General features: G+C 47.7%; 1 protein-coding gene across 1 annotated transcript in view; it reads left to right on the plus strand.

Moving 5' to 3' along the window:
• Positions 1 to 547: 547 nt before the first annotated feature.
• Positions 548 to 24,162, plus strand: part of LOC116966358 (tetraspanin-5-like) — a 49,574-nt gene continuing 25,959 nt past the window's right edge. The window contains exon 1 of the mRNA XM_033012539.1: positions 548 to 693. Coding sequence (XP_032868430.1) covers positions 619 to 693 — 75 coding nt within the window. The 5' untranslated portion in view covers positions 548 to 618. The remainder of the gene's footprint in view (positions 694 to 24,162) is intronic.

The raw sequence follows: 24,162 nt of genomic DNA on the forward strand, positions 1-24,162 counted from the left end.
TGTGTGGGTGTGGCGGTGTGTGTGGGTGTGTGTGTGAGTATGGGTGGGTTTGTGCGAGTGTGTGTGTGTGAGTGGGTGACGTGTATAGTGTAGTAATGTATAATATAGTAATACAATGTATAGTGATATGTAATAATGTATAGTTTTCACGTATATTTATGTACACGATTCACGTACAGCCTTTATCCTGTAACAGTACACTGTGGACGGCTTGATTGTCATCAGGTAAAGACTCTCCGCTGGCAGGTTAGTCCGCAACAAAAGTGTTTCACTGTACTTCGGGACACAATACAATAAACTCTATTCAACTATGAGTTGAAGGTGAGAAGGGGGTAAGTGTAGTGACCGGACACCCAGGGATTACAGACAACACATGGACACAGAGCGGTCCACAACCCCTCCCATGGCTTCTCCGTCACCCTGTCTCTGTCCCTCCCTCTCATCTGCCACCTTGTTCCGGGTTTGTAGTGAGGCGGGGACGGCCGCTGCGCTTCCTGCTCCGCCTTCAGTCAGGAGCCGCCGCCGGGGACAGGACACAGGGGACAAACAGACAGACAGAGCGACTCGGGGAGGGAGGGAGCGCGGGGCTGGTGTCCCGGGCAGGGAGGGAGTGTGAAGATGCCGTTCTACAAGCAGCGGCAGGTCAGCTGCCTCTACAAGTACCTGCTGTTCGGCCTCAACGTCGTCTTCTGGGTGAGTGGGGCCGGGGAGGAGGGAGGGATGAGAGGAGAGGAGGGGGATGAGAGGAGAGGAGGGGGAGGAGAGGGAGGGATGAGAGGGCGGGGGAGAGGAAAGGAGAGGGAGGGGGGAGAGGGGGAGGAGAGGGGAGAAGGAAAGGGGAGGGGGACTCGTCGCGTCGGTGTGTGGGGGGGGGGGGGGCGAGGGGCAGCGCCGGGCGGGAGTGAGTGGGTGAGTGGGGGTCCAGTGGAATTCCCGGAGTCCTGGCCGCATTGACCCGGGACGGTCCGGTCCGGCCTTACCCTGGACACTTTGCCCCCGGTGACCGGGACGAGGAGCCGCTGTTGCCGCCTGCGCTGCGGGTGAGAGCGAGGGGCGAGAGCGGCGCCAGGTTTGTGCAGGAAACGCTGCAACCTGCAGCTGGTGCAACGCATCCTGTGGCGGGGAGAGAGGGCAGACACAGCCACCCCTTACCCTGGCATCACACCGTATGCTTCCTTCAAGGTGGAAGCGCTGGTTAAAAAGGCTTTAGGCACATTGGCCTTCATCAGACAGGCAGACAGAATAACATTTAGTGCAAGATAAAGTCTGATTAAAGAGTAAACGAGGATGTCCAAAGAGATACATATTAGCTCAGGGCCGCTCTCTAGTTGGTGATAGGACGGTTCAGTTGCCTGAGAAAACTGTGAAGAAACTGTCCCTGAATCTGTTTTCACACTTGTGTACCTCTTGCCCGATGGACGAGGGGAGAAGGAGTGACCGGGGTGAGACTGGTCCCTGATGATGCTGCTGGCCTTGCCGAGGCAGCATGAGGTGTAGATGGAGTCAATGGAAGGGTATTGGTTTGTGTGATGGTCTGGGCTGCATTCACAATTTGCTGCAATTTCTTGCGGTCTTGGATGGAGCTGTTCCCAAACCGTGCTGTGATGCATCCTGATAAAATGCTTTCCACAGCACATCTGTAGAAGTTGGTGAGAGTTGTAGGGGACATGTCAAACATCCTAAGCCTTCTAAGGAAGTTTAGGCGTTGGTTGTTGCTTCAATATGGGTGGTCCAGGAGAAGTTGTTGGTGATATTGACACCTTGGAACATAAAGTTTTCAACCATTTCTACTTCAGCACCGTCAATGCAAACTGGCGCATGGGTAGCGCTTTGCTTCTTGAAGTCCATCACTATCTCCTTTGTCTTGTTGACATTGAGGGGAAAGTTGTTGTGTGGGCACCAGGTTATGAGGTATGGAATCCCAGCACAGGAATAGACCCTCAGTTCAGCGAGTTCCCCTGAATACTAGAACTCATTTTCCATCACTCTTGGCTATTTGCTCCTACAGTGTCTCCTCTCCTCCTCCTGATTCCACCACTCACCCACCCACCCCTGCACTGGGAGACAGTTTACAGTGGCCGGCAACACCTATGGTCACAGGGAGAACATGCAAACTCCACACAGACAGCACCTGAGTTCGGGATTGAACCCTGGTCTCTGGCGCTGTGAGGCAGTGGCTCTGTTAACTGAGAATTCTCACACATGCTGATATCTCCACGTTTAAAAAAACAACTTGCCCCGCATATCTCCTTTAAACTCTGTCACTCTCACCTTAAAGCTGTGCCCGCTGATATTTAGTTTTTCAATCTTGGGAAAGGTATGTAGAATTATGAGTGGTATAGATAAATCATAAGGTCATAAGCTTTAGGAGCAGAATTAGGCTATTCGGCCCATCAAGTCTTCTCCACTATTCAATCATGGCTGATCTATTTCACCCTCCAAACCCCATTCTCCTGCCTTCTCCCCATAACCCCTGACACCCTGACGTACTGATCTAATAGGGTCAGAATCTCAGAATCAAACATTAGAGGGCACAGCTTTAAGGTGAGAGGGGCAAAGTTTAAAGGAGATGTGCAGGGCAAGTTTTTTACACAGAGATGAGTAGGTGCCTGGAACGTGCTGGTGGAGGAGGCAGATGCAATGGTGGAATTTAAAAAACCTTTGGATAGGCACATGGATATGGATCACGTGCAGGTAGATATGTGATCGGCTTGGTATCATATTTGGCACGGGCATTGTGGACCGAACGGCCTGTTCTTGTGCTGTACCGTTCTCTGTTCTGTGATTTTGCTTCTCTCTCTCATCTTCCTAATGAAATCTCGTGCTAAACGATCGTATTGGAAGCAGTTGCGTAAATGTGGATTGTGACCCATTTGACTTTGGAGGTTTGGACCATCTCACTGCCCTATCTCCAATGATGCAGTTGGTGGGAGAGTGGATGTGAGGAACTATTTCTCAGAGTTGGGGAATACAGAGGTAAGCTGATTCAGGAGTAATCCCAGGAAGCAGTTGGCAGGGATCTAGACCATTGCTTCCAGATTGTGTGTGTTGGGGCAGAGTGGAGATCACAGTGTGGTGGACACATGCCTGTGTCAGTTGTGTACAGAACAAAAGGATTGGGGGCGGGTCAGTCATTATGCGATGTAATGAACACTGAATTCTCTAATTGTAAGTAACATCCCACTTCCCCCTCCCTCAGGAGGTCAGGTAGCATCTGTGGAGGGAATGGACAGGTGACGTTTTGAGTCGAGACGCTCTAGTTTAGTTTAGAGATACAATGCGGCTCACCGAGTCCATGCCGACCAGCGATCACCCTGTACACTAGCACTATCCTACACCACGGACAATTTACAAATTTTACCAAAGCCAATTAGTCTTTGGAGTGTAGGAGGAAACCGGAGCAGCTGGAGAAAACCCACGTGGTCACTGGGAGATCGTACAAAAACATCCGTACAGACTTGTATCCACCTATCACTTGCCAGGCTTAGTTCTGCTACCACATGCCTTTACCAGCTTCTTCCCCCACCCCCCCCCCCCCCCCCCCCCCCCCCACTACAGTCAGTCTGAAGAGGGGTTCGATCCTGACTACAGGTGCTGTCTGTAAGGAGTTTGTACGTTCTCCCCGTGGCATGCGTGGGTTTTCTCCGAGAACTTTGGTTCCCTCCAACACTTCAAAGACGTGCAGGTTTGTAGGTTAAATGGCTTGGTATAAATGTAAAAAATTGTCCCTAGGATAGGATGGTGTTAGTGTGCTGGGATTACTGGTCGGTACGGACTCGTTGGGATGAAGGGCCTGTTTCCACGCTGTATCTCTAAACTCAACTAAAAGGTCCCGACCCGAAATGTCTCTCCACAGATGCTGCCTGACCCGCTGAGTTCCTCCAACACTGTGTTGTTGCTGGATTCCAGCATCTGCAGGCTGTTCGCTCTCTGTTCCTGCCTCTCAAATAGGGACATACTGTGCAGGAGACAGCATGCCAATAGGCTGCATTTAGTGAGCGCCTGACTCTACACGGTGAACACGGACTGTGGCTGCCTCACTGAGCAACAGTGAAGGGCTGGGAGCTGTGAACATCCCTGTCCTCAGTCACCACCCAGTCTGCATGCTCGGGATTGCATTTATCAGCACAAACATACATTGCAGCACACACACGCACTCTGTGAGATTGGCTGCCTTGCCTGGCAGCCTCCTCGCCCCCACCCCCACTAGTTGTGTCATCTTGCACAATGCTGTGGCATCGCAAACATGCTGTGATAACAGCTCCCTCATCCACTGTCAATATTTACTCTCTGTCTGTGTGTCTCTGTGTGTGTGCGCCTGTGTGTGTGTGTGTGTGTGTGTGCCTGTGTGTGTGTCTCTCTGCGTATGTGTTTGTGCATGTGTGTCTGCGTTTGTCTATGCGTGTATATGTGTCAATGTGCCTGTGTGTCTGCGTATGTGTCTATGCGAGTGTGTGTGCGCGTCTCTACGTGTGTAAGAATATGTCTGGATGTGTCTCGCTTTTTGTGCCTGTGTAAGTATGTCTGTGTGTGTCTCCATATAACCATATAACAATTACAGCACGGAAACAGGCCATCTCGTGCCGAACACGTATTCTCCCCTAGTCCCATATACCTGCGCTCAGACCATAACCCTCCATTCCTTTCCCGTCCATATAACTATCCAATTTATTTTTAAATGATAAAAACGAACCTGCCTCCACCACCTTCCCTGGAAGCTCATTCCACACAGCCACTACTCTCTGAGTAAAGAAGTTCCCCCTCATGTTACCCCTAAACTTCTGTCCCTTAATTCTCAAGTCATCTCCCCTTGTTTGAAGCTTCCCTACTCTCAGTGGGAAAAGCTTATCCACGTCAACTCTGTCTATCCCTCTCATCATTTTAAAGACCTCTATCAAGTCCCCCCTTAACCTTCCGCGCTCCAAAGAATAAAGCCCTAACTTGTTCAACCTTTCTCTGTAACTTAGTTGCTGAAACCCAGGCAACATTCCAGTAAATCTCCTCTGTACTCTCTCTATTTTGTTGACATCCTTCCTATAATTAGGCGACCAGAATTGTACCCCATATTCCAGAATTGGCCTCACCAATGCCTTGTACAATTTTAACATTACATCCCAACTTCTATACTCAATGCTCTGATTTATAAAGGCCAGCACACCAAAAGCTTTCTTTACCACCCTATCTACATGAGATTCCACTTTCAGGGAACTGTGCACAGTTATTCCCAGATCCCTCTGTTCACCTGCATTCTTCAATTCCCTACCATTTACCATGTACGTCCTATTTTGATTTGTCCTGCCAAGATGTAGCACCTCACACTTATCAGCATTAAACTCCATCTGCCATCTTTCAGTCCACTCTTCCAACTGGCATAAATCTCTCTGTAGACTTTGAAAATCTACTTCATTATCCACAACCCCACCTATCTTAGTATCATCTGCATACTTACTAATCCAATTTACCACACCATCATCCAGATCATTGATGTACATGACAAACAACAGTGGACCCAACACAGATCCCTGTGGCACCCCACTAGTCACTGGCGTCCAACCTGACAAACAACCATCCACCATTACTCTCTGGCATCTCCCATTCAGCCACTGTTGAATCCATCTTGCTACTCCACCATTAATACCCAACCATTGAACCTTCTTAACCAACCTTCCATGAGGAACCTTGTCAAAGGCCTTACTGAAGTCCATATATACAACATCCACTGCTTTACCCTCATCAATTTCCCGAGTAACCTCTTCAAAAAATTCAAGAAGATTAGTCAAACATGACCTTCCAGGCACAAATCCATGTTGACTGTTCCTAATCACACCCTGTTTATCCAGATGTTTATATATATTATCTCTAAGTATCCTTTCCATTAATTTGCCCACCACTGACGTCAAACTAACAGGTCTATAATTGCTAGGTTTACTCTCAGACCCCTTTTTAAACAATGGAACAACATGCGCAGTACGCCAATCCTCCGGTACTATTCCCGTTTCTAATGACATTTGAAATATTTCTGTCATAGCCCCTGCTATTTCTACACTAACTTCCCTCAATGTCCTAGGGAATATCCTGTCCGGACCTGGAGACTTATCCACTTTTATATTTCTCAAAAGTGTCAGTACTTCCTCTTCTTTGAATCTCATAGTTTCCATAGCTACTCTATTTGTTTCCCTTACCTCTGTGAGTGTGTGTCCCTGTGAGTGTGTGTGTGTGTGTATATACATCTCTGATGTGTCTGTGTGTGTGTACATATATCTCTGATGTGTCTGTATGAGTGTGTGCGTCTCTATGTGAGTGTGTGTGCATATATGTCTCTGTATATCTATGTCTGTGTCTCTGTCTCTGTGTGAGTGTGCACGTATGTCTCTGGTGAGGGTGAATGTATGACTATGTGTGTGTGCATGTCTGTGTGTGTGTGTGCATGTCTGTGTGTGCAAGTCTGTGTGTGTGTACGTATGTGTCTGAGTGTGTGTGTGTGTCTATGTCTTTGTGTGTGTTTGTGTATGTATGTCTGTGTATGTCTCAGTGTGTGTACGTATGTCTCTGTGTGAGTGACTTTGTGTCTGTGTGTGTATGTATGTCTCCGTGTGTGAGTGTGTGTGTACGTATGTCTGTGTGTGTGTGTACGTATGTCTGTATGTCTGTCTATGTCTGTGTGTGTGTGTCTCTATGTCTGTGTGTGTGTCTTTATGTCTATGTGTGTGAGTGTGTCTCTGTCAGTGTGTGTCTCTATGTCTGTGTGTGTGTGTGTGTACGTATGTCTGTATGTCTATGTCTATGTCTGTGTGTGTGTGTGACTCTATGTCTGTGTGTGTGTCTTTATGTCTCTGTGTGAGTGTGTGTCTCTATGTCTGTGTGTGTCTCTGCATGTCTGTGTGTGTGTGTGTGTCTCTGCATGTCTGTGTGTGTGTGTGTACGTATGTCTCTGTGTGTGAGTGTGTGTCTCTATGTCTGTGTGTGTGTGTGTCTCTCACTCTCTGTGTCAGTGTGTCTGACTGCGACACCAGTTTGGAGGAGTTCACTTTGTGTACACAATGTTTGACCGTGACATGCCCCTGTCCCACGCCTCCGCTCTCAGCCTGAATCAATGTGATACTGCCCCAGCATTCCTAAGGGCCAGATAGGGAAGCTCCTCCTGTCTCTGGAAGCTTTCCCCTGGTTCTCACTGGCCTCTTCCTTCACACGTTGGATAACTATGCAGCATCGTCTTGACTGAAACGGAAATGAAAGAGGAAGTGAATCTTGCAAGTAAGGTAAACAATCTTACGACAGATAAAAGAACAGTCCTGGACGTTGGTTCATTGATGGGGAGGTAACTGCCCGCACCCAGTTAGAGTCAGCGGGCAAGGGAGAGTGTTTGATCACACTGGTGACCGGGGAGAGCTCTGGGGAGTAACACTGCAGGATAGCAAGCACTGACCTGTAAGAGTCATAGAGTGATACAGCGTGGAAACAGGCCCTTCAGCCCAACTTATCCATGTTGACCAACATGCTCCATCTACACTAGTCCCACCTGCTTGTCTTTGGCCCATATCCCTCTAAACCTGTCTTATCCATGTATATTATAGGTTTTTAAACAATGTGATAGTCCCTGCCTCAACTACCTCCTCCAGCAGCTCGTTCCATACACCCACCACCCTTTGTGTGAAAAAGTTACCCCTCAGGTACCTATTAAATCTTTCCCCCCTCGCCAAGAGACTCTGTGCATTCATCCGATCTATTCCGCTCATGATTTTATACACCTGTATCAGATCACCCCTCATCCTCCTGCGCTGCAAGGAATAAAGTCGTAGCCTGCTCAATCTCTCCTATAGTTCCCACCCTCGATTCTTGGCAGCATCCTGGTAAATCTTCCCTGCCCCCTCTCCAGCTTGACCACATTGTTGCTCTTGTAGAGATGGTCTTGGCTGTCGAGTTACATTCCCCGACAGTGGGGATGTGTTGGATGTTAGTGTTTCTGGGATGGATGTAAGGCTGCAGGCTCTTTGAGATGGCCTCTGCTCAGTGTGGGCCACCAGTGTTACTTCCCACTTTAAAGATGAGCGCCACGATGGCGCAGCTGTAGAGTTGCTGCCTCGCAGCGCCAGAGACCCGGGTTCCGTCCTGACTACGGGTGCTGTCTGTATGGAGTTTGCACGTTCTCCCTGTGACCGCGTGGGTTTTCTCTGGGTGCTCTGGTTTCCTCCCATATCCCAAAGATGTGCATGTTTGTAGGTTAATTGGCTTCAGTAACATTGTCGATAGTGCTTTAGATATAACTAGTGTGTTGGAGATAACCGATCAGTGCTGACTTGGTGGGCCAAAGGGCCTATTTAACCATATACCCATATAACAATTACAGCACGGAAACAGGCTATCTCGGCCCTTCTAGTCCGTGTCGAACACGTATTCTCCCCTAGTCCCATCTACTTGCACTCAGACCATAACCCTCCTTTCTTTTCCCGTCCATATAACTATCCAATTTATTTTTAAATGATAAAAACGAACCTGCCTCCACCACCTTCCCTGGAAGCTCATTCCACACAGCCACTACTCTCTGAGTAAAGAAGTTCCCCCTCATGTTACCCCTAAACTTCTGTCCCTTAATTCTCAAGTCATCTCCCCTTGTTTGAAGCTTCCCTACTCTCAGTGGGAAAAGCTTATCCACGTCAACTCTGTCTATCCCTCTCATCATTTTAAAGACCTCTATCAAGTCCCCCCTTAACCTTCCGCGCTCCAAAGAATAAAGCCCTAACTTGTTCAACCTTTCTCTGTAACTTAGTTGCTGAAACCCAGGCAACATTCCAGTAAATCTCCTCTGTACTCTCTCTATTTTGTTGACATCCTTCCTATAATTAGGCGACCAGAATTGTACACCATACTCCAGAATTGGCCTCACCAATGCCTTGTACAATTTTAACATTACGTCCCAAATTCTATACTCAATGCTCTGATTTATAAAGGCCAGCACACCAAAATCTTTCTTTACCACCCTATCTACATGAGATTCCACCTTCAGGGAACTGTGCACAGTTATTCCCAGATCCCTCTGTTCAACTGCATTCTTCAATTCCCTACCATTTACCGTGTACGCCCTATTTTGATTTGTCCTGCCAAGATGTAGCACCTCACACTTATCAGCATTAAACTCCATCTGCCATCTTTCAGTCCACTCTTCCAACTGGCATAAATCTCTCTGTAGACTTTGAAAATCTACTTCATTATCCACAACCCCACCTATCTTAGTATCTTCTGCATACTTACTAATCCAATTTACCACACCATCATCCAGATCAATGATGTACATGACAAACAACAGTGGACCCAACACAGATCCCTGTGGCACCCCACTAGTCACTGGCCTCCAACCTGACAAACAGCCATCCACCATTACTCTCTGGCATCTCCCATTCAGCCACTGTTGAATCCATCTTGCTACTCCACCATTAATACCCAACAATTGAACCTTCTTAACCAACCTTCCATGAGGAACCTTGTCAAAGGCCTTACTAAAGTCCATATATACAACATCCACTGCTTTACCCTCATCAATTTCCCGAGTAACCTCCTCAACAAATTCAAGAAGATTAGTCAAACATGACCTTCCAGGCACAAATCCATGTTGACTGTTCCTAATCAGACCCTGTTTATCCAGATGCTTATATATAATATCTCTAAGTATCCTTTTTATTAATTTGCCCACCACTGACATCAAACTAACAGGTCTATAATTGCTAGGTTTACTCTTAGAACCCTTTTTAAACAATGGAACAACATGCGCAGTACGCCAATCCTCCGGCACTATTCCCGTTTCTAATGACATTTGAAATATTTCTGTCATAGCCCCTGCTATTGCTACACTAACTTCCCTCAATGTCCTAGGGAATATCCTGTCCGGACCTGGAGACTTATCCACTTTTATATTTCTCAAAAGTGTCAGTACTTCCTCTTCTTTGAATCTCATAGTTTCCATAGCTACTCTACTTTTTTCCCTTGCCTCACATAATTCAATATCCTTCTCCTTGGTGAATACCGAAGAAAATAAATTGTTCAATATCTCCCCCATCTCTTTTGGCTCTGCAAATAGCTGTCCACTCTGACTCTCTAATGGACCAATTTTATCCCTCGTTATCCTTTTGCTATTAATATAGCTGTAGAAACCCTTTGGATTTACTTTCACCTTACTTGCCAAAGCAACCTCATATCTTCTTTTAGCTTTTATAATTTCTTTCTTAAGATTCTTTTTACATTCTTTATACTCCTCAAGCACCTCATTTACTCCATGCTGCCTATAATTATTGTAGATCTCTCTCTTTTTCCGAACCGTGTCCAATTTCCCTTGAAAACCATGGCTCTTTCCAATTTTTACTTTTTCCTTTCAACCGAACAGGGACATAAAGATTCTGTACTCTTAAAATTTCACCTTTAAATGTCCTCCATTTCTCTTCCATATCTTTCCCATAAAACAAAATGTCCCAATTCACTCCTTTTAAATCCTTTCGCATCTCCTCAAAGTTAGCCTTTCTCCAATCAAAAATCTCAACCCTAGGTCCAGTTCTGACCCTCTCCATAATTATATTGAAACTAATGGTATTGTGATCACTGGACCGGAACTGTACCCCAACGCATACCTCCGCCACCTGTCCCATCTCATTTCCTAACAGGAGGTCCAGCACCGCCCCTTCTCTAGTAGGTACCTCTATGTATTGCTGCAAAAAACTATCCTGCACACATTTTACAAACTCCAAACCATCCAGCCCATTTACAGAATGTGTTTCCCAGACTATGTGTAGAAAATTGAAATCTCCCACAATCACTACCTTGTGCTTACTACTAATATCTGCCATCTCCTTACATATTTGCTCTTCCAATTCTCGCTCCCCATTTATTTCCACGCTGTATCTCTGAACTAAACTGAAATTAAAATCATCGTAGATCTTTTGCCTCAATATCCCTTCCCTCTACTAACCTGCTTCCCTTGATATCCCTTCAATACATTCAGTCTGAACCACCATTCACTGTACCTCGGTACACATGACAATAATGAACCTAAACAGAAAGACTTCCAAAGATTCACATCACTTCCAGCTGTAGGAATCTCACACGCCTCTGCCCTAACTGGTCAACTAATTACTTTGAGGTGTGGAAACAAGGAACTGCAGATGCTGACTTACAAACAAAGGCGCAAAGTGCTGGAGTAACTCAGCGGGTTGGATAGCGTCTGTGGAGAACATGTGTAGGTGACGTTTCAGGTGTAGATTCTTCAGACTGAGAGACTTCAGACTTTTCTTTCGAGGTTTTTTCAGATCTCTCTGCCCCGCAGCATTCTCCGGAGTTCTACTGTTGATTGTTAAGTCCTGCCCTGGGTTGACGTCCCAAAGTGCAACACCTCACATTAGTGACAGTTCAATTCTACCTGCCATCCCTCGGCCCACCTTCCCAACTGATCTATATCCTGCTTAGCATAGAGATACGGCATGGAAACCGGCCCACTGATTCCACGCCGACCAGCGATACCCTTACAACAGCATTCCTACACACCAGGGACAATTTTCAACTTTACCGAAGACAATTAACCTACAAACCTCTACATCTTTGGAGTGTGGGGGAATATAGGAAGCATCCGGAGAAAACCCATGCAGGTCATGGGGAGAATGTACAAACTCCGTACAGACAGCGCCCATAGTTAGGTTCGAACCTGGGTCTCTGGTGCTGTGAGGCAGCAACTCTACCGCTGTGCCACTGTGCCGCCCTAAAGTGATTCCTGGGTCTAAATACCAGAGGTATGTGGAGTTTAGAAGAATGAGGGGGGATCTTATAGAAACATATAAAATTATAAAAGGACTGGACAAGCTAGATGCAGGAAAAATGTTCCCAATGTTGGGCGAGTCCAGAGCCAGGGGCCACAGTCTTAGAATAAAGGGTAGACCATTGAAGACTGAGGTGAGAAAAAACATTTTCACCCAGAGAGTTGTAAATTTGTGGAAATCCCTGCCACAGAGAGCAGTGGAGGCCAATTCACTGGATGGATTTAAGATAGAGTTATATAGAGCTCTAGGGGCTAGTGGAATCAAGGGATATGGGGGAGAAGGCAAGCATGGGTTATTGATTGGGGACGATCAGCCATGATCACAATGAATTTGCAGGGAAGTCATAGTTTGCAAGTCTCAGTTACTGAGACAAAACTCAGTCAGTTTGCAAGCACTTTGTATGTTTTCATGAGATCACTCTGTCCCGTGGGTTGTAGTGAACCTGGCCCCAGCCTGCTTCATGTGTCCCTGCATGACTAACCCACCAGTGAAGCGAGCCGCCTCTCACACTCTGCCACCGCCGGCTAACCACACACTTGGCTGTTGAGTGAGTGAGGCACTGCCTGCAAGCTGCTCTCAGTGCCCTGTGTTCACGGGTGGCCAGATCTCCTTGAAATCCAACTCCGTTCAATCTCTCAATTCAAGGAGTGGCACGGTGGTGCAGCGGTAGAGTTGCTGCCTCACAGCGCCAGAGACCCGGGTTCGGTCCTGACTATAGGTGCTGTCTGTACGGTGTTTGTACGTTCTCCCCGTGACGACGTGGGTTTTCTCTGAGATCTTCGGTTTCCTCCCACACTCCAAAGATGTACAGGCTTGTAGGTTAATTAGCTTGGTACAAATGTAAATTGTCCGTAGTATGTGTAGGATAGTGCTAGTGTACGGGGATCGCTGGTCGGTGCCGACTTGGTGGGCCGAAGGGCCTATTTCCGCACTGTATCTCTAAACACTAAAAAAAATTTCCTGTGGTAGACTCATTCCACTAGTTGTGGTTCATCCCGACTGTCTGACTCTTGGTTTCCTGTGCCACTATTTACAGATCACAGCATCCAGAATGTTTATTTCCAAACCCGTTCTGCAGCTTGTCCCACATTTGCCCTTCAGTTTAGTTTAGTTTATTATGGTCACTTGTACCGAGGTACAGTGAAAGGTTTTTTGTTGCATGCCAACTAGTCAGCAGGGAAACTCTACAAGATTACAATCAAGCCATCCGTCCACAGTGTGTATATGCAAGATAAACGAAATCGAGTGTGAAAGGCAGCTGTTGGAGTAGAGGTTTACAAGGGTGGAGCGACTGTAATGAATGATTACAGATCCACTTTAACACAGAGTCGCCTGGCTTGGTGGCCTCTTGGTCATAAGAAATAGGAGTAGAATTAGGACATTCGGCCCATCAAGTCTACTCTGCCATTCAATCATGGCTGATCTATCTCTCCCTCCTAACCCCGTTCTCCTGCCTTCTCCCCATAACCTCTGACACCTGTACTAATCAAGAATTTATCTCCGCCTTAAATATATCCACTGACTTGGCCTCCACAGCCTTCTATAGCAAAGAATTTCACTGATTCATCACCCTCTGACTAAAGAAATTCCTCCATCTCCTTCCTAAAAGAACGTCCTTTAATTCTAGTCCTAGACTCCCTCACTAGTGGAAACATCCTCTTCACATCCACTCTATCCAAGCCTTTCACTAATCGGTATGTTTCAATGATGTCCCCCCTCATTCTTCTAAATGCCAGTGAGTACAGGCCCAGTGCCGTCAAACGCTCATCATAGGTTAATCCACTCATTCCTGGGATCCTGGAACTCTTGGAATTTGAGTTTAGTTTATTGTCACGTGTACCGAGGTACAGTAAAAAGCTTTTGTTGTGTGGTAACCAGTCAGCGAAAGACAATACATGATTACATTCACGCCATCCACAATTTACAGATACATGACAAAGGGAATAACATGAGTAACGTTTAGTAGAAGGTTAAGCCAGTATAGTCCGATCAGAGTTAAGGGCCTGTCCCACCAGCATGCGATTGCATGCATCTAGCGTGACCAAATGTGGTCGCTTGAGGCGCAGGGCCGGTCCCACTTCGAACCGCGGAGGCGTATGGAATTGTGCGGGGCTGGTACCGACATCGCGCGGGGCTCCGAAAATCCTGCACTGTCCGAAAATTCCGCGCGCCAACGGCCTGTCGGCGCGTTGAGGGCGTACGCAGCGTCTTTACGGCATACGCCTAGTGTTGCGCGATGACGTCACCGCCCGGCATGCCGTTGCGTGATGACGTCACCGCCCGACGCCGTGCGACGTACAAATTCAGTCGGCCCACCTCCTGCCCAGCTGATTGGTGAGTATGATGTCGAGACCAGCCCCGCACAACTCCATACGCCTCCATGGTTAGAAGTGGGACCGGCCCCGCGCGGCCGTACGCCTCAAGCGACCACGTTTGGTCGTGCTAGATGCATGCAATCGCATACTGGTCTCCATTGAGGTAGATAGTAGTTCAGGACCGCTCTCGAGCTGGTGATAGGATGGTTCGGTTGCCTGATAACAGCTGGGAAGGAACTGTCCCTGAATCTGGAGGTGTGTGTTTACAAACTTCTGTATCTGTTGCCTGATGGGAGAAGAGGGAGTGGCCACGGTCCTTAATTATGCTGCTGACCTTGCCGAGGCATTGTGAAATGTAGATGGAGTCAGTGGAAGGGAAGTTGATTTGTGTGATGGTCTGGGCTGCACCTTAGAGGTCATTGATCTACACGATGAAAGGCATTGGTTCTGGTGTCGGCTCCCGGACAACGACACATCTTCCCGGTCCACTAGTTAGGATAGCGTGGTGGTGCAGCGGTAGAGTTGCTGCCTCACAGTGCCAGAGACCCAGGTTCTATTCTGTTTGCACGGAGTTTGTATGTTCTCCCTGTAAATGCATGGGATTTCTCTGGGTGCTCCAACTTGACAAGAACAAACCCTTTGGCCCACAATGTCTGTGCCGAACATGATGCCAAGATCATTTCTTATTTACCCACATGTAATGCATATACCTCCATTCCTTTAATATCCATGTGCCTAGCTAGCCTTTTAAATACCACTATTGCATCTGCCTCCACTACCAACCTTGGCATCACGTTCCTGGCACTCACCACCCTCTGTTTTTAAAACAATGTTGTTCCCACACATCTCCTTTAAGCTTTGCCCCTCTCAAACGTTTCCTCCCACATCCCAAAGACATCCAGGTTTGCAGGTTAATTGGCCCTCTGTAAATTGCCCCGATTGTGTAGGGAGTGGATGAGAAAGTGGGATAACATAGAACTAGTGTGAACGGGTGATCGATGGTCCTGTTTCCACATTGTATCTCTCAACACTAAACAGGCCCAGTTACCCATTAGTAAATAGGATACAGTTCCAACGTTCAAACGACTGTTCATTCAATCCCTGACTGTTTCTAATAGTGGCCCCACCATTGGGTTCAACTTCCTTGATCTATCTATACCTGCTCTATTCCTGCACCAGTTTTTTTGAACAAGGGTGCAGCATTTGACATTTCCCCATCCTGCATTATGTGTAATTTGGAAGATTGTAACATTCAAGTGGCGTTCATGGATATGGAGGGATGTGGATCACATGCAGGCTGAGGTGATTAGCTTATGGCATCATGTCCAGCATGGACATTGTGGGCCGAAGGGCCTTGTCCTATGCTGTACTGTTCTACCTTCTATGTGTAACCAGAGACTAGATGATCTCTTCCCCTCAGTAACCCAGGATATATCCAACCCAGTGATCTGCTGACTGTGAGCTGGCCCGAGTCACAACACCACCTTTACACTTTAGAGATACAGCGTGGAAACAGGTCGTTCAACCACCGAGCCTGCGCCGACCAGCGATCATCCCGTGCATTAACCTACATACACCAGGGTTAATTTTACAATTTACAGAAGCCAATTAACCTACAAATCTGTACATCTGTGGAGTGTAGGAGGAAACTGGAGCACCCAGAGAAACTCCACGGGGAGAACGTACAAACTCCGTACAGACAGCACCTGTAGTCAGGATGGAACCCGGGTCTCTGGCATCGGAGTGGTATAACAATACCATAAGTAGCTGGTTAATTGGCTTTAAGGTCAGAGGGGGAAGGGTTAAAGGAGATGTGCAGGGCAAGTATTTTACACAGAGTGAATGAGAGGTGTGTGGAACGTGCTGCCAGGGATGGAGGTGAAATCGGATACAATAGTGGCGTTTAAGAGGCTTTTAGACAGGCAAGGTGGTACAGTAGTAGATTTGCTGCCTTACAGCGCTGATAACCCTGGTTCAATCCCGGCAGCGTTTGTACGTTCTTCCCATGACCATGTGGAGTTTCTCCAAGATCTTCAGTTTCCTCCCACACTCCAAAGATATACAGGTTTGTAGGTGGATTGGCTTGGTATACATGTAAATTGTCCCTAATGTGTGTACAATAGTGTGAATGTACGGGGCGTGAATGTTTCCGCGCTGTATCTCTAAATTAAACTAACACGGATATGCAAGGATATGGATCAACTTGGTTTAACTTGGCATTAGGGTCTGCTCGGGCATTATGGGCTGTTTCTGTGCTGTTATGGTCTGTGCTCCAGTGTAAAATACTCATTTAGCATCACTTCATAAGTAGATTTAATTTTGGATTTCCTCTCCTCTTACCACCTGGCACCAGAGACCCAAGTTTGATCCTGACCTCGGATGCTGTCTGTGTGGAGTTTGTACGTTCTCCTTGTGACCACATGGGTTTCCTCTGGGTGCTCTGGTTTCCTTCCACACCCAAAGACTTGCGGGTTTGTAGGTTAACTAACTTCTGTAAGGTGTCCCTTGAGTGTGTAGGATAGAATAGTGTATAGGTGATTGTTGGTCAGCACAGATTCAGTGGGCCGAAGGGCCTGTTTCACGCTGTATCTAAATTAAATTAAACTAGTGCACGTGTATGGTGACAATAGACAATAGGTGCAGGAGTAGGCCATTCGGCCCTTCGAGCCAGCACCACCATTCATTGTGATCATGGCTGATCATCCACAATCTGTACCCCATTCCTGCTTTTTCCCCCATTTCCTTTCACTCTGCTATCTTTAAGAGCTCTATCTAACTCTCTCTTAAAAGCATCCAGAGAATTGGCCTCCAAAGCTTTCTGAGGCAGAGAATTCCAACACTCTGGGTGAAAAAGTTTTTCCTCATCTCTGTTCTAAATGGCCAACACAAATTCCTAAACTGTGGCCCCTGGTTCTGGACTACCCCAACATCGGGAACATGTTTCCTGCCCCTAGCGTGTCCAATCCCATAATAATCTTATATGTTTCAATAAGATATCCTCTCATCCTTCTAAATTCCAGTATATACAAGCACATTCACTCCATTCTTTCAACATATGTCAGGCCTGCCATCCTGGGAATTAACCTTGTGAACCTACTCTGCACTCCCTCAATAGCAAGAATGTCCTTCCTCAGATTGGGAGACCAAAACTGCACAAAATATTTAATGTGTGGTCTCACCAGGGACCTGTACAACTGCCGAAGGACCTCTTTGCTTCCATACTCAACTCCTCTTGTTATGAAGGCCAACATGCCATCAGCTTTCTTCACTGCCTACTGTTCCTGCTTGCTTACCTTCAGTGACTGATGAACAAGGACCCCCAGATCCCGTTGTACTTCCCCTTTCCTAACTTGACACCATTCAGATAATAATCTGCCTTCCTGTTTTTGCCACCAAAGTGGATAACCTGACATTTAACTACATTAAACTGCCATGCATCTGCCCACTCCCCCAACCTGTCCAAGTCACCCTGCATTCTCATAGCATCCTCCTCACAGTTCACAATGCCATCCAGCTTTGCGTCATCTGCAAATTTGCTAATGTTACTTTGAATCCCTTCATCTAAATCATTGATGTATATTGTAAATAGCTGCGGTCCCAGCACCGAGCCATGCGGTACCCCACTAGTCACTGCCGTTAAACCCTAGTCTTTGTAGAGTTACTCTACTCTACTCTACTGCCAACAAATGTTCTATCCGTCAGTACTCTACCCCCAATACCATGTGCTCTAATTTTGCCCACTAATCTCCTATGTGGGACCTAATCAAAGGCTTTCTGAAAGTCCAGGTACACTACATCCACTGGCTCTCCCTTGTCCATTTTCCTAGTTACATCCTCATTATCGTTGGTGCGTGCTGTGAAGGGCTTATTTCCACACTAACTCGAAACTAACCACTTTGCTATCTCTGACGGCCTCTTACTCAGCTGCTTCCTGGTGAGTCAGGTTGGGACTGGCCCGGTACGGTGAGCAGCCTGGGGCTGGGGTGGAAGAGAGAGGGCTGCTCACGATGACTGGACCAGGCAGCAGCATGCAGCGACTGGTGGCTCCGTTACTCACTGGAGCGAGTGTACGTGTGTCAGTGAGTGCAGCAGTGAGGCCATTGCTTCAGGGGAGAAAGGATCCCATGTGGTGAAGCCAGGCCCGGCACACTGCTCTGCTTACTCCTCATCCAATCATCCCTGAATCAGCTTGGCCGTGTTTCACACTCGCACACCCACACTCACACACCCGCACACCCGCATACTTGCACAACCACGCACTCGCACGCTCACACCCACACACTCGCATACTTGCACAACCATGCACTCGCACGCCCACGCACTCGCACTCGCACGCCCACGCACACCCACACCATGTCACCCCACGTTGGTCCTATGTCCAAGCTGCACATGCCCTCCGTCATAAGTCATAGGAGCGAAATTAGACCATTCGGCCCATCGAGTCCACTCTGCCATTCAATCATGGCTTATCTGTCTTTCCCTCTCAACCCCTTGTCTCCACAAACCTCCGACACCCGCGCTGATCAAGAATCAGTCAGAATCCACCGTGTAAATACCCAAACACCCTCCCCGACACTCTCCCCCCAGGCTGTGAGTCTGTGTGGGGTTGGGGCTTCCCCTGCTATCCCAGCGTGGGACTCTAGTCGGGAATGGTGCCATGTATGTGCCACAGTTGTTGCTTCCCTCAGCAAGCAGGAGCGGTTGTTTGTGGCCATTGTATCCAGTCAGTGCCGACAGGAAGGCAAGGTCACTATCTTGGTCCCCGGACGGTCAGGAAACCAACTGTAACAGGACACCATTGCACACCTTAAAAGGGTTTAAGTCCTGGTGAATTAGGGGTTCAAGGTGTTCAAGCTCTCAGGCAATGTGTGGAGGGTGGGTTTGTGTATATATGGTTCTGTTGAGTTTCACTGTGTATAACTAATTATCACCTAGCCCACAGCCAACAATGGATCATTGTGAGCTCCACCTTTCCTTGATCATCGTTACTGCTTGCATATCTTTCATTCATTTGTTCTCTCTATATCACCGTCTATATCTCTCGTTTCCCTTTCCCCTGACTCTGTCTGAACAAGGGTGTCAACCGGAAACATTACCCATTCCTTCTCCAGAGATGCTGCCTGTCCTGCTGAGTTACTGCAGCTTTGTGCGCCTATATCTTTGGTTAAACCAACATCTGTTGTTCCTTCCTACACATGATCTAAGCGTATTGTCTCAGTGTTTCCAACCCAATAAACTCATTGCAAGGGACTGCAGATTTCCACATACTTCGACCTCATCCTATCCCCTCTGGTCCAATCTCTCCTGTCCAATGTCTGAGATACCCCACACGCCCTTAGTCTCTTTAATGACTTCTGCTTTCCGAGTTCCCCGCTCCCTCATCTTTACTATGGATCTTCAGTCACTCTACACCTCCATCCCCCACCAGGAAGGTCTTATAGATATTTGTTTAATCCTCGACCACAGAACCAGCCAATTTCCCTCTACCAACACTCTCCTCCACCGAGCAGAGCTGGTCCTCGCCCTTAACCACTTCTCCTTCGACTTCCCAATTTCTCTGAACCTAAGGCATAGCTATGGGCACTCGCATGGGCCCCAGCTATGCCTGCCTCTTTGTAGGGTACATTGAACAATCCCTGTTCCAGGTGAACACTGACTCTATCACCGAACTCTATCTCCGTTACATTGACGACTACATTGGTGCTACCTCCTGCACGCATGCAGAACTCATGGACTTTAGTAACTTCACCACCAATTTCCATCCTGCACTCAAATTTACTTGGACCATCTCCGACACCTCCCTCCCCTTTCTTGATCTCACAATCTCCATCACAGGAGATAGACTATCGACTGACGTTATTACAAACCCACTGACTCCCACAACATTCTTGACTACACTTCTTCCCATCCTGCTTCCTGCAAAGACTCTATCCCCTACTTCCAATTCCTCCGTCTACATAGAAACATAGAAAATAGGTGCAGGAGTAGGCCATTCGGCCCTTCGACCTGCACCGCCATTCAATATGATCATGGCTGATCATCCAACTCAGTATCCTGCACCTGCCTTCTCTCCATACCCCCTGATCCCTTAGCCACAAGGGCCACATCGAACTACCTCTTAAATATAGCCAATGAACTGGCCTCAACTACCTTCTGTGGCAGAGAGTTCCAGAGACTCACCACTCTCTGCGTGAAAGATGTTTTTCTCATCTCGGTCCTAAAGGATTTCCCCATTATCCTTAAACTGTGACCCCTTGTCCTGGACTTCCCCAACATCGGGAACAATCTTTCCTGCATCTAGCCTGTCCAACCCCCTAAGAATTTTGTAAGTTTCTATAAGATCCCCCCTCAATCTTCTAAATTCTAGAGAGTACAAGCCGAGTTTATCCAGTCTTTCTTCATATGAAAGTCCTGACATCCCAGGAATCAGTCTGGTGAACCTTCTCTGTACTCCCTCTATGGCAAGTATGTCTTTCCTCAGATTTGGAGACCAAAACTGTACGCAATACTCCAGGTGTGCTCTCACCAATACCCTGTACAACTGCAGTAGAACCTCCCTGCTCCCTACGCCACATGTGCGCCCAGGATTAGGTGTTCCACATCAGGACATCCGAGATGTCCTCATTCTTTAGGGAACAGGGGTTTACCTCTCCCATCATGGATGAGGCCCTCACACGCATCTCCTTCGTATCCCGCAACTCCGCCCTTGGTCCCCCTCCCCCTAGTCACAACGGAGACGGTGTCAAGAGTGTTTTATTGTCATATGTCCCGGACGGGACAATGAAATTCTTACTTGCTGCAGCACAACAGAATATGTGAATATTTCAACATTGTATATAACGGGAAAAAAAAGAAAAAGTTCAATAAATATCAAATATAGTGCAAATAACAAATAATAATATAGTCTTTTTCCGTTCAGAGCTCATAGCTTATTCGCTGTGTTTAATAGCCTGATGGCTGTGGGGAAGAAGTTGTTCTTGAACCTGGACATTACATTCTTCAGGCTCTTGTACCTTCTTCCTGGTGGCAGTGGTGAGATGAGTGTGTGGCCAGGATGGTGTGGGTCCTTGATGATTTTGGCTGCCCTTTTGAGGCAGCGACTACGATAGTTCCCTTCGATGGTGGAGAGGTCAAAGCCGGTGATGGACTGGGCAGTGGTCACAACTTTTTGTAGTCTTTTTCGCTCCTAGACGTTCAAGTTGACGAACCAGGCCATGATTCAACCAGTCAGAATGCTCTCTACCGTGCCCCCTAGTTCTTACCTTCCACCCCATCAGCTGTCACATACAACACATAGTCCTCTGACATTTTCGCCACCTCCAACAGGATTCCACCATGAGTGACATTTTCCCATCTCCACCCCTTTCCGCCTTCCGCAGCGACCATTCCCTCCGCAACTCCCTGGGTGACTCATCCCTTGCCACCCAAACCACCCCCTTTCCACGTACCTCCTCCCTCGACTGTCCAGGGACCCCGACAGTCCTTTCAGGTCACGCAGAGGTTCACTTGCACCTCCTTCAACCTCATCTACTGTATCCATTGTTCAAGATGTGGACTCTTATACATCGGCGAGATCAAACGCAGACTGGGCGATCATTACGCTGAACACCTTCGCTCAGTCTGCCTGAACCAACCTGATCTCCCGGTTGCTGGACATTTTAATTCTCCTTCCCATTCCTAAGACCTTTCTGTCCTCGGTCTCCTCCATTGTCAAAGTGAGGCTAAATGCAAATTGGAGGAACAGCATCTTATATTTTGTTTGGGCAGCTTACAGCCCAGTGGCATGAATATTGATTTCTCTCACTTCAGGTAGCCCCGGCATTCCCTCTCCCTCTCTATCCCTCCCCCACCCAAGTCACACTAGCTTCTCATTTTCACCCTACAAACAGCTAACAATGGCCTTTCCTTTATCATCATTACTTATATCTTTCATTCATTGTTCTCTATCTCTCCACGTCACCGTCTATATCTTTTGTTTCCCTTTCCCGTGAATTTTAGTGTGAAAAAGGGTCTCGACCTGAAACGTCACCCATCCCTTCTCTCCAGAGATGCTGCTTGTCCCGCTGAGTTACTCCAGCTTTTTGTGTCTAACCGCAGATGGTAGTTTACCATAAAAATGCAAAAGTGCTGGAGTAACTCAACAGGTCAGGCAGCATCGCAGGAGAACATGGATAGGTGACGTTTTGGGTCAGGACCCTTCTTCAGGCTGATTGTAGTAGCAGGTAGAATGCTGAAAGAGGCGTGTGGGCGGAATAAAACCTGGCAAGCGATAGATAGGTGAATACAGTTGAGGGGGGTTTGATTGGAGGAGGAGTAAACTGAAGCCAGGGGGAGGCCTAGAGGTGGAAGGAGACGGGGGGGGGGGAGGAGAGAAGAGACAGGATAGTGGGGGGGAAATGAGTGTATATTGGGGTGGGGTGGGTGCACAGGAAAGAGAGGGTGAATGGCGAGGAAGTTACCTAAAATTGGAGATTTCAATATTCATACTAGGTTGTAAGCTGCCCAAACGAAATATGAGGTGCTGTCCGAGCCAAGTTTAATAGCCTGATGGCTGTGGGGAAGTAGCTATTCCTGAACCTGGTCATTGCAGTTTGTGTGGGTATGGAGGAGGCCCAGGACAGGAAGGTCAGAATGGGAAGGGGAGTTAGCAACCGGGAGATCCAGTTGGCCTTGGCAGACCAAAAGGGTTAATTGATTGAAAGATACAGCATGGAAGCAGGCCATTCGGCCCACCGAGTCCATGCTGACCATCGATCACATGTTAACATAGTTATCCCACTTTCTTATCCACTCCCTACACACGAGGGCCAATTAACTTACAAACCCGTGCGTCTTTGGGATGTGGGGGGGAAACCGGAGCTCCTGGTGGAAATTCATGTGGTCACAGGGAGAACGTGCAAACTCCACACAGACAGCAGCAGTGATCAGGATTGAACCCGGGTATCTGGCACTGTGAGGCAGCATCTCTAACCACTGTGCCAGTATGCTGAGTCGGCAAGGCCAGCAGCATAATCAAGGACGAGTCACACTTTCTCTTCTTCCCTCTCCCATCGGGCAAGAGGTACAGAAGTGTGTAAACGCACACCTCCAGATTCAGGGATAGTTTGTACCCAGCTGTTATCAGGTAACTGAACCATCCTCTCACCAATTAAAGTGCGGTCCTGAACTACTATCTACCTCATTGGAGACACTCAGACTGTCTTTGATCAGACGTTACTAGCTTTATCTTGCACTAAACATTATTCACGTTATCATGTACCTATACACTGTGGACGGCTTAATTGTAACTTCCACTGACTGGTAAGGACGCACCAAAAGCTTCTCACTGTACCTCAGTACACATGACAATACACTCAAACTCCACAAGGTTGCCTGATCAAGGGAGGTATGGTGGACTGGGTCTTTATTCTTTGCTGTGTAGATGAATAAAGGGGAATTCCACTGTGTAATAAGGACATAAGGGGCATGCGAGGGTCAACAATGCGATGTTTTCACTGGTGGGTGAAACAAGGAATTTGGTTTTAAAAGCGTGGAGTCTAGAATCTTCTATTTTCAGGGGGAGGTGAATCTCTGGGATTCTCTGTCCCACTAACGTGTGGCGGGAGGTTATTTCATGAGTGGACGGGGTTGCAGGCTCTGGAGATCTGGCACAGACTAGGGCCGCACGGTGGCGCAGCAGTAGAGTTGCTGCCTTGCAGCGGCAGAGACCCAGGTTCGATCCTGACCACGGGTGCTGTCTGTACGCTATTTTTAAGTTCTATCTGTGACCTGCGTGGGTTTAAGTAGGTTAATCGGCTTGGTATAAATGTAAAATTGTCCCTAGTATGTGTAGGATAGTGTTAGTGTACGGGGACTGCTGGTCGAAGGGCCCTGTGGCGGTGCAGGCTCAAGGGGCCGCGTGGCGGGGGGAGGGGCCGAGGGACGAGACAGGCTCGAGGGGCCGAGTGGCCACCTCCTGATGTGTAGGATAGTGTTAGTGTGCGGGGATTGCTGGTCGAGCGGAAAGATGTAAGCTTGGAGAACCAGTGGGAAGCTAGGAAATTAGAAGGGCA

This window comes from Amblyraja radiata, chromosome 37 (genome assembly GCF_010909765.2).
Source record: "Amblyraja radiata isolate CabotCenter1 chromosome 37, sAmbRad1.1.pri, whole genome shotgun sequence".
Lineage (NCBI taxonomy): Eukaryota > Metazoa > Chordata > Chondrichthyes > Rajiformes > Rajidae > Amblyraja > Amblyraja radiata.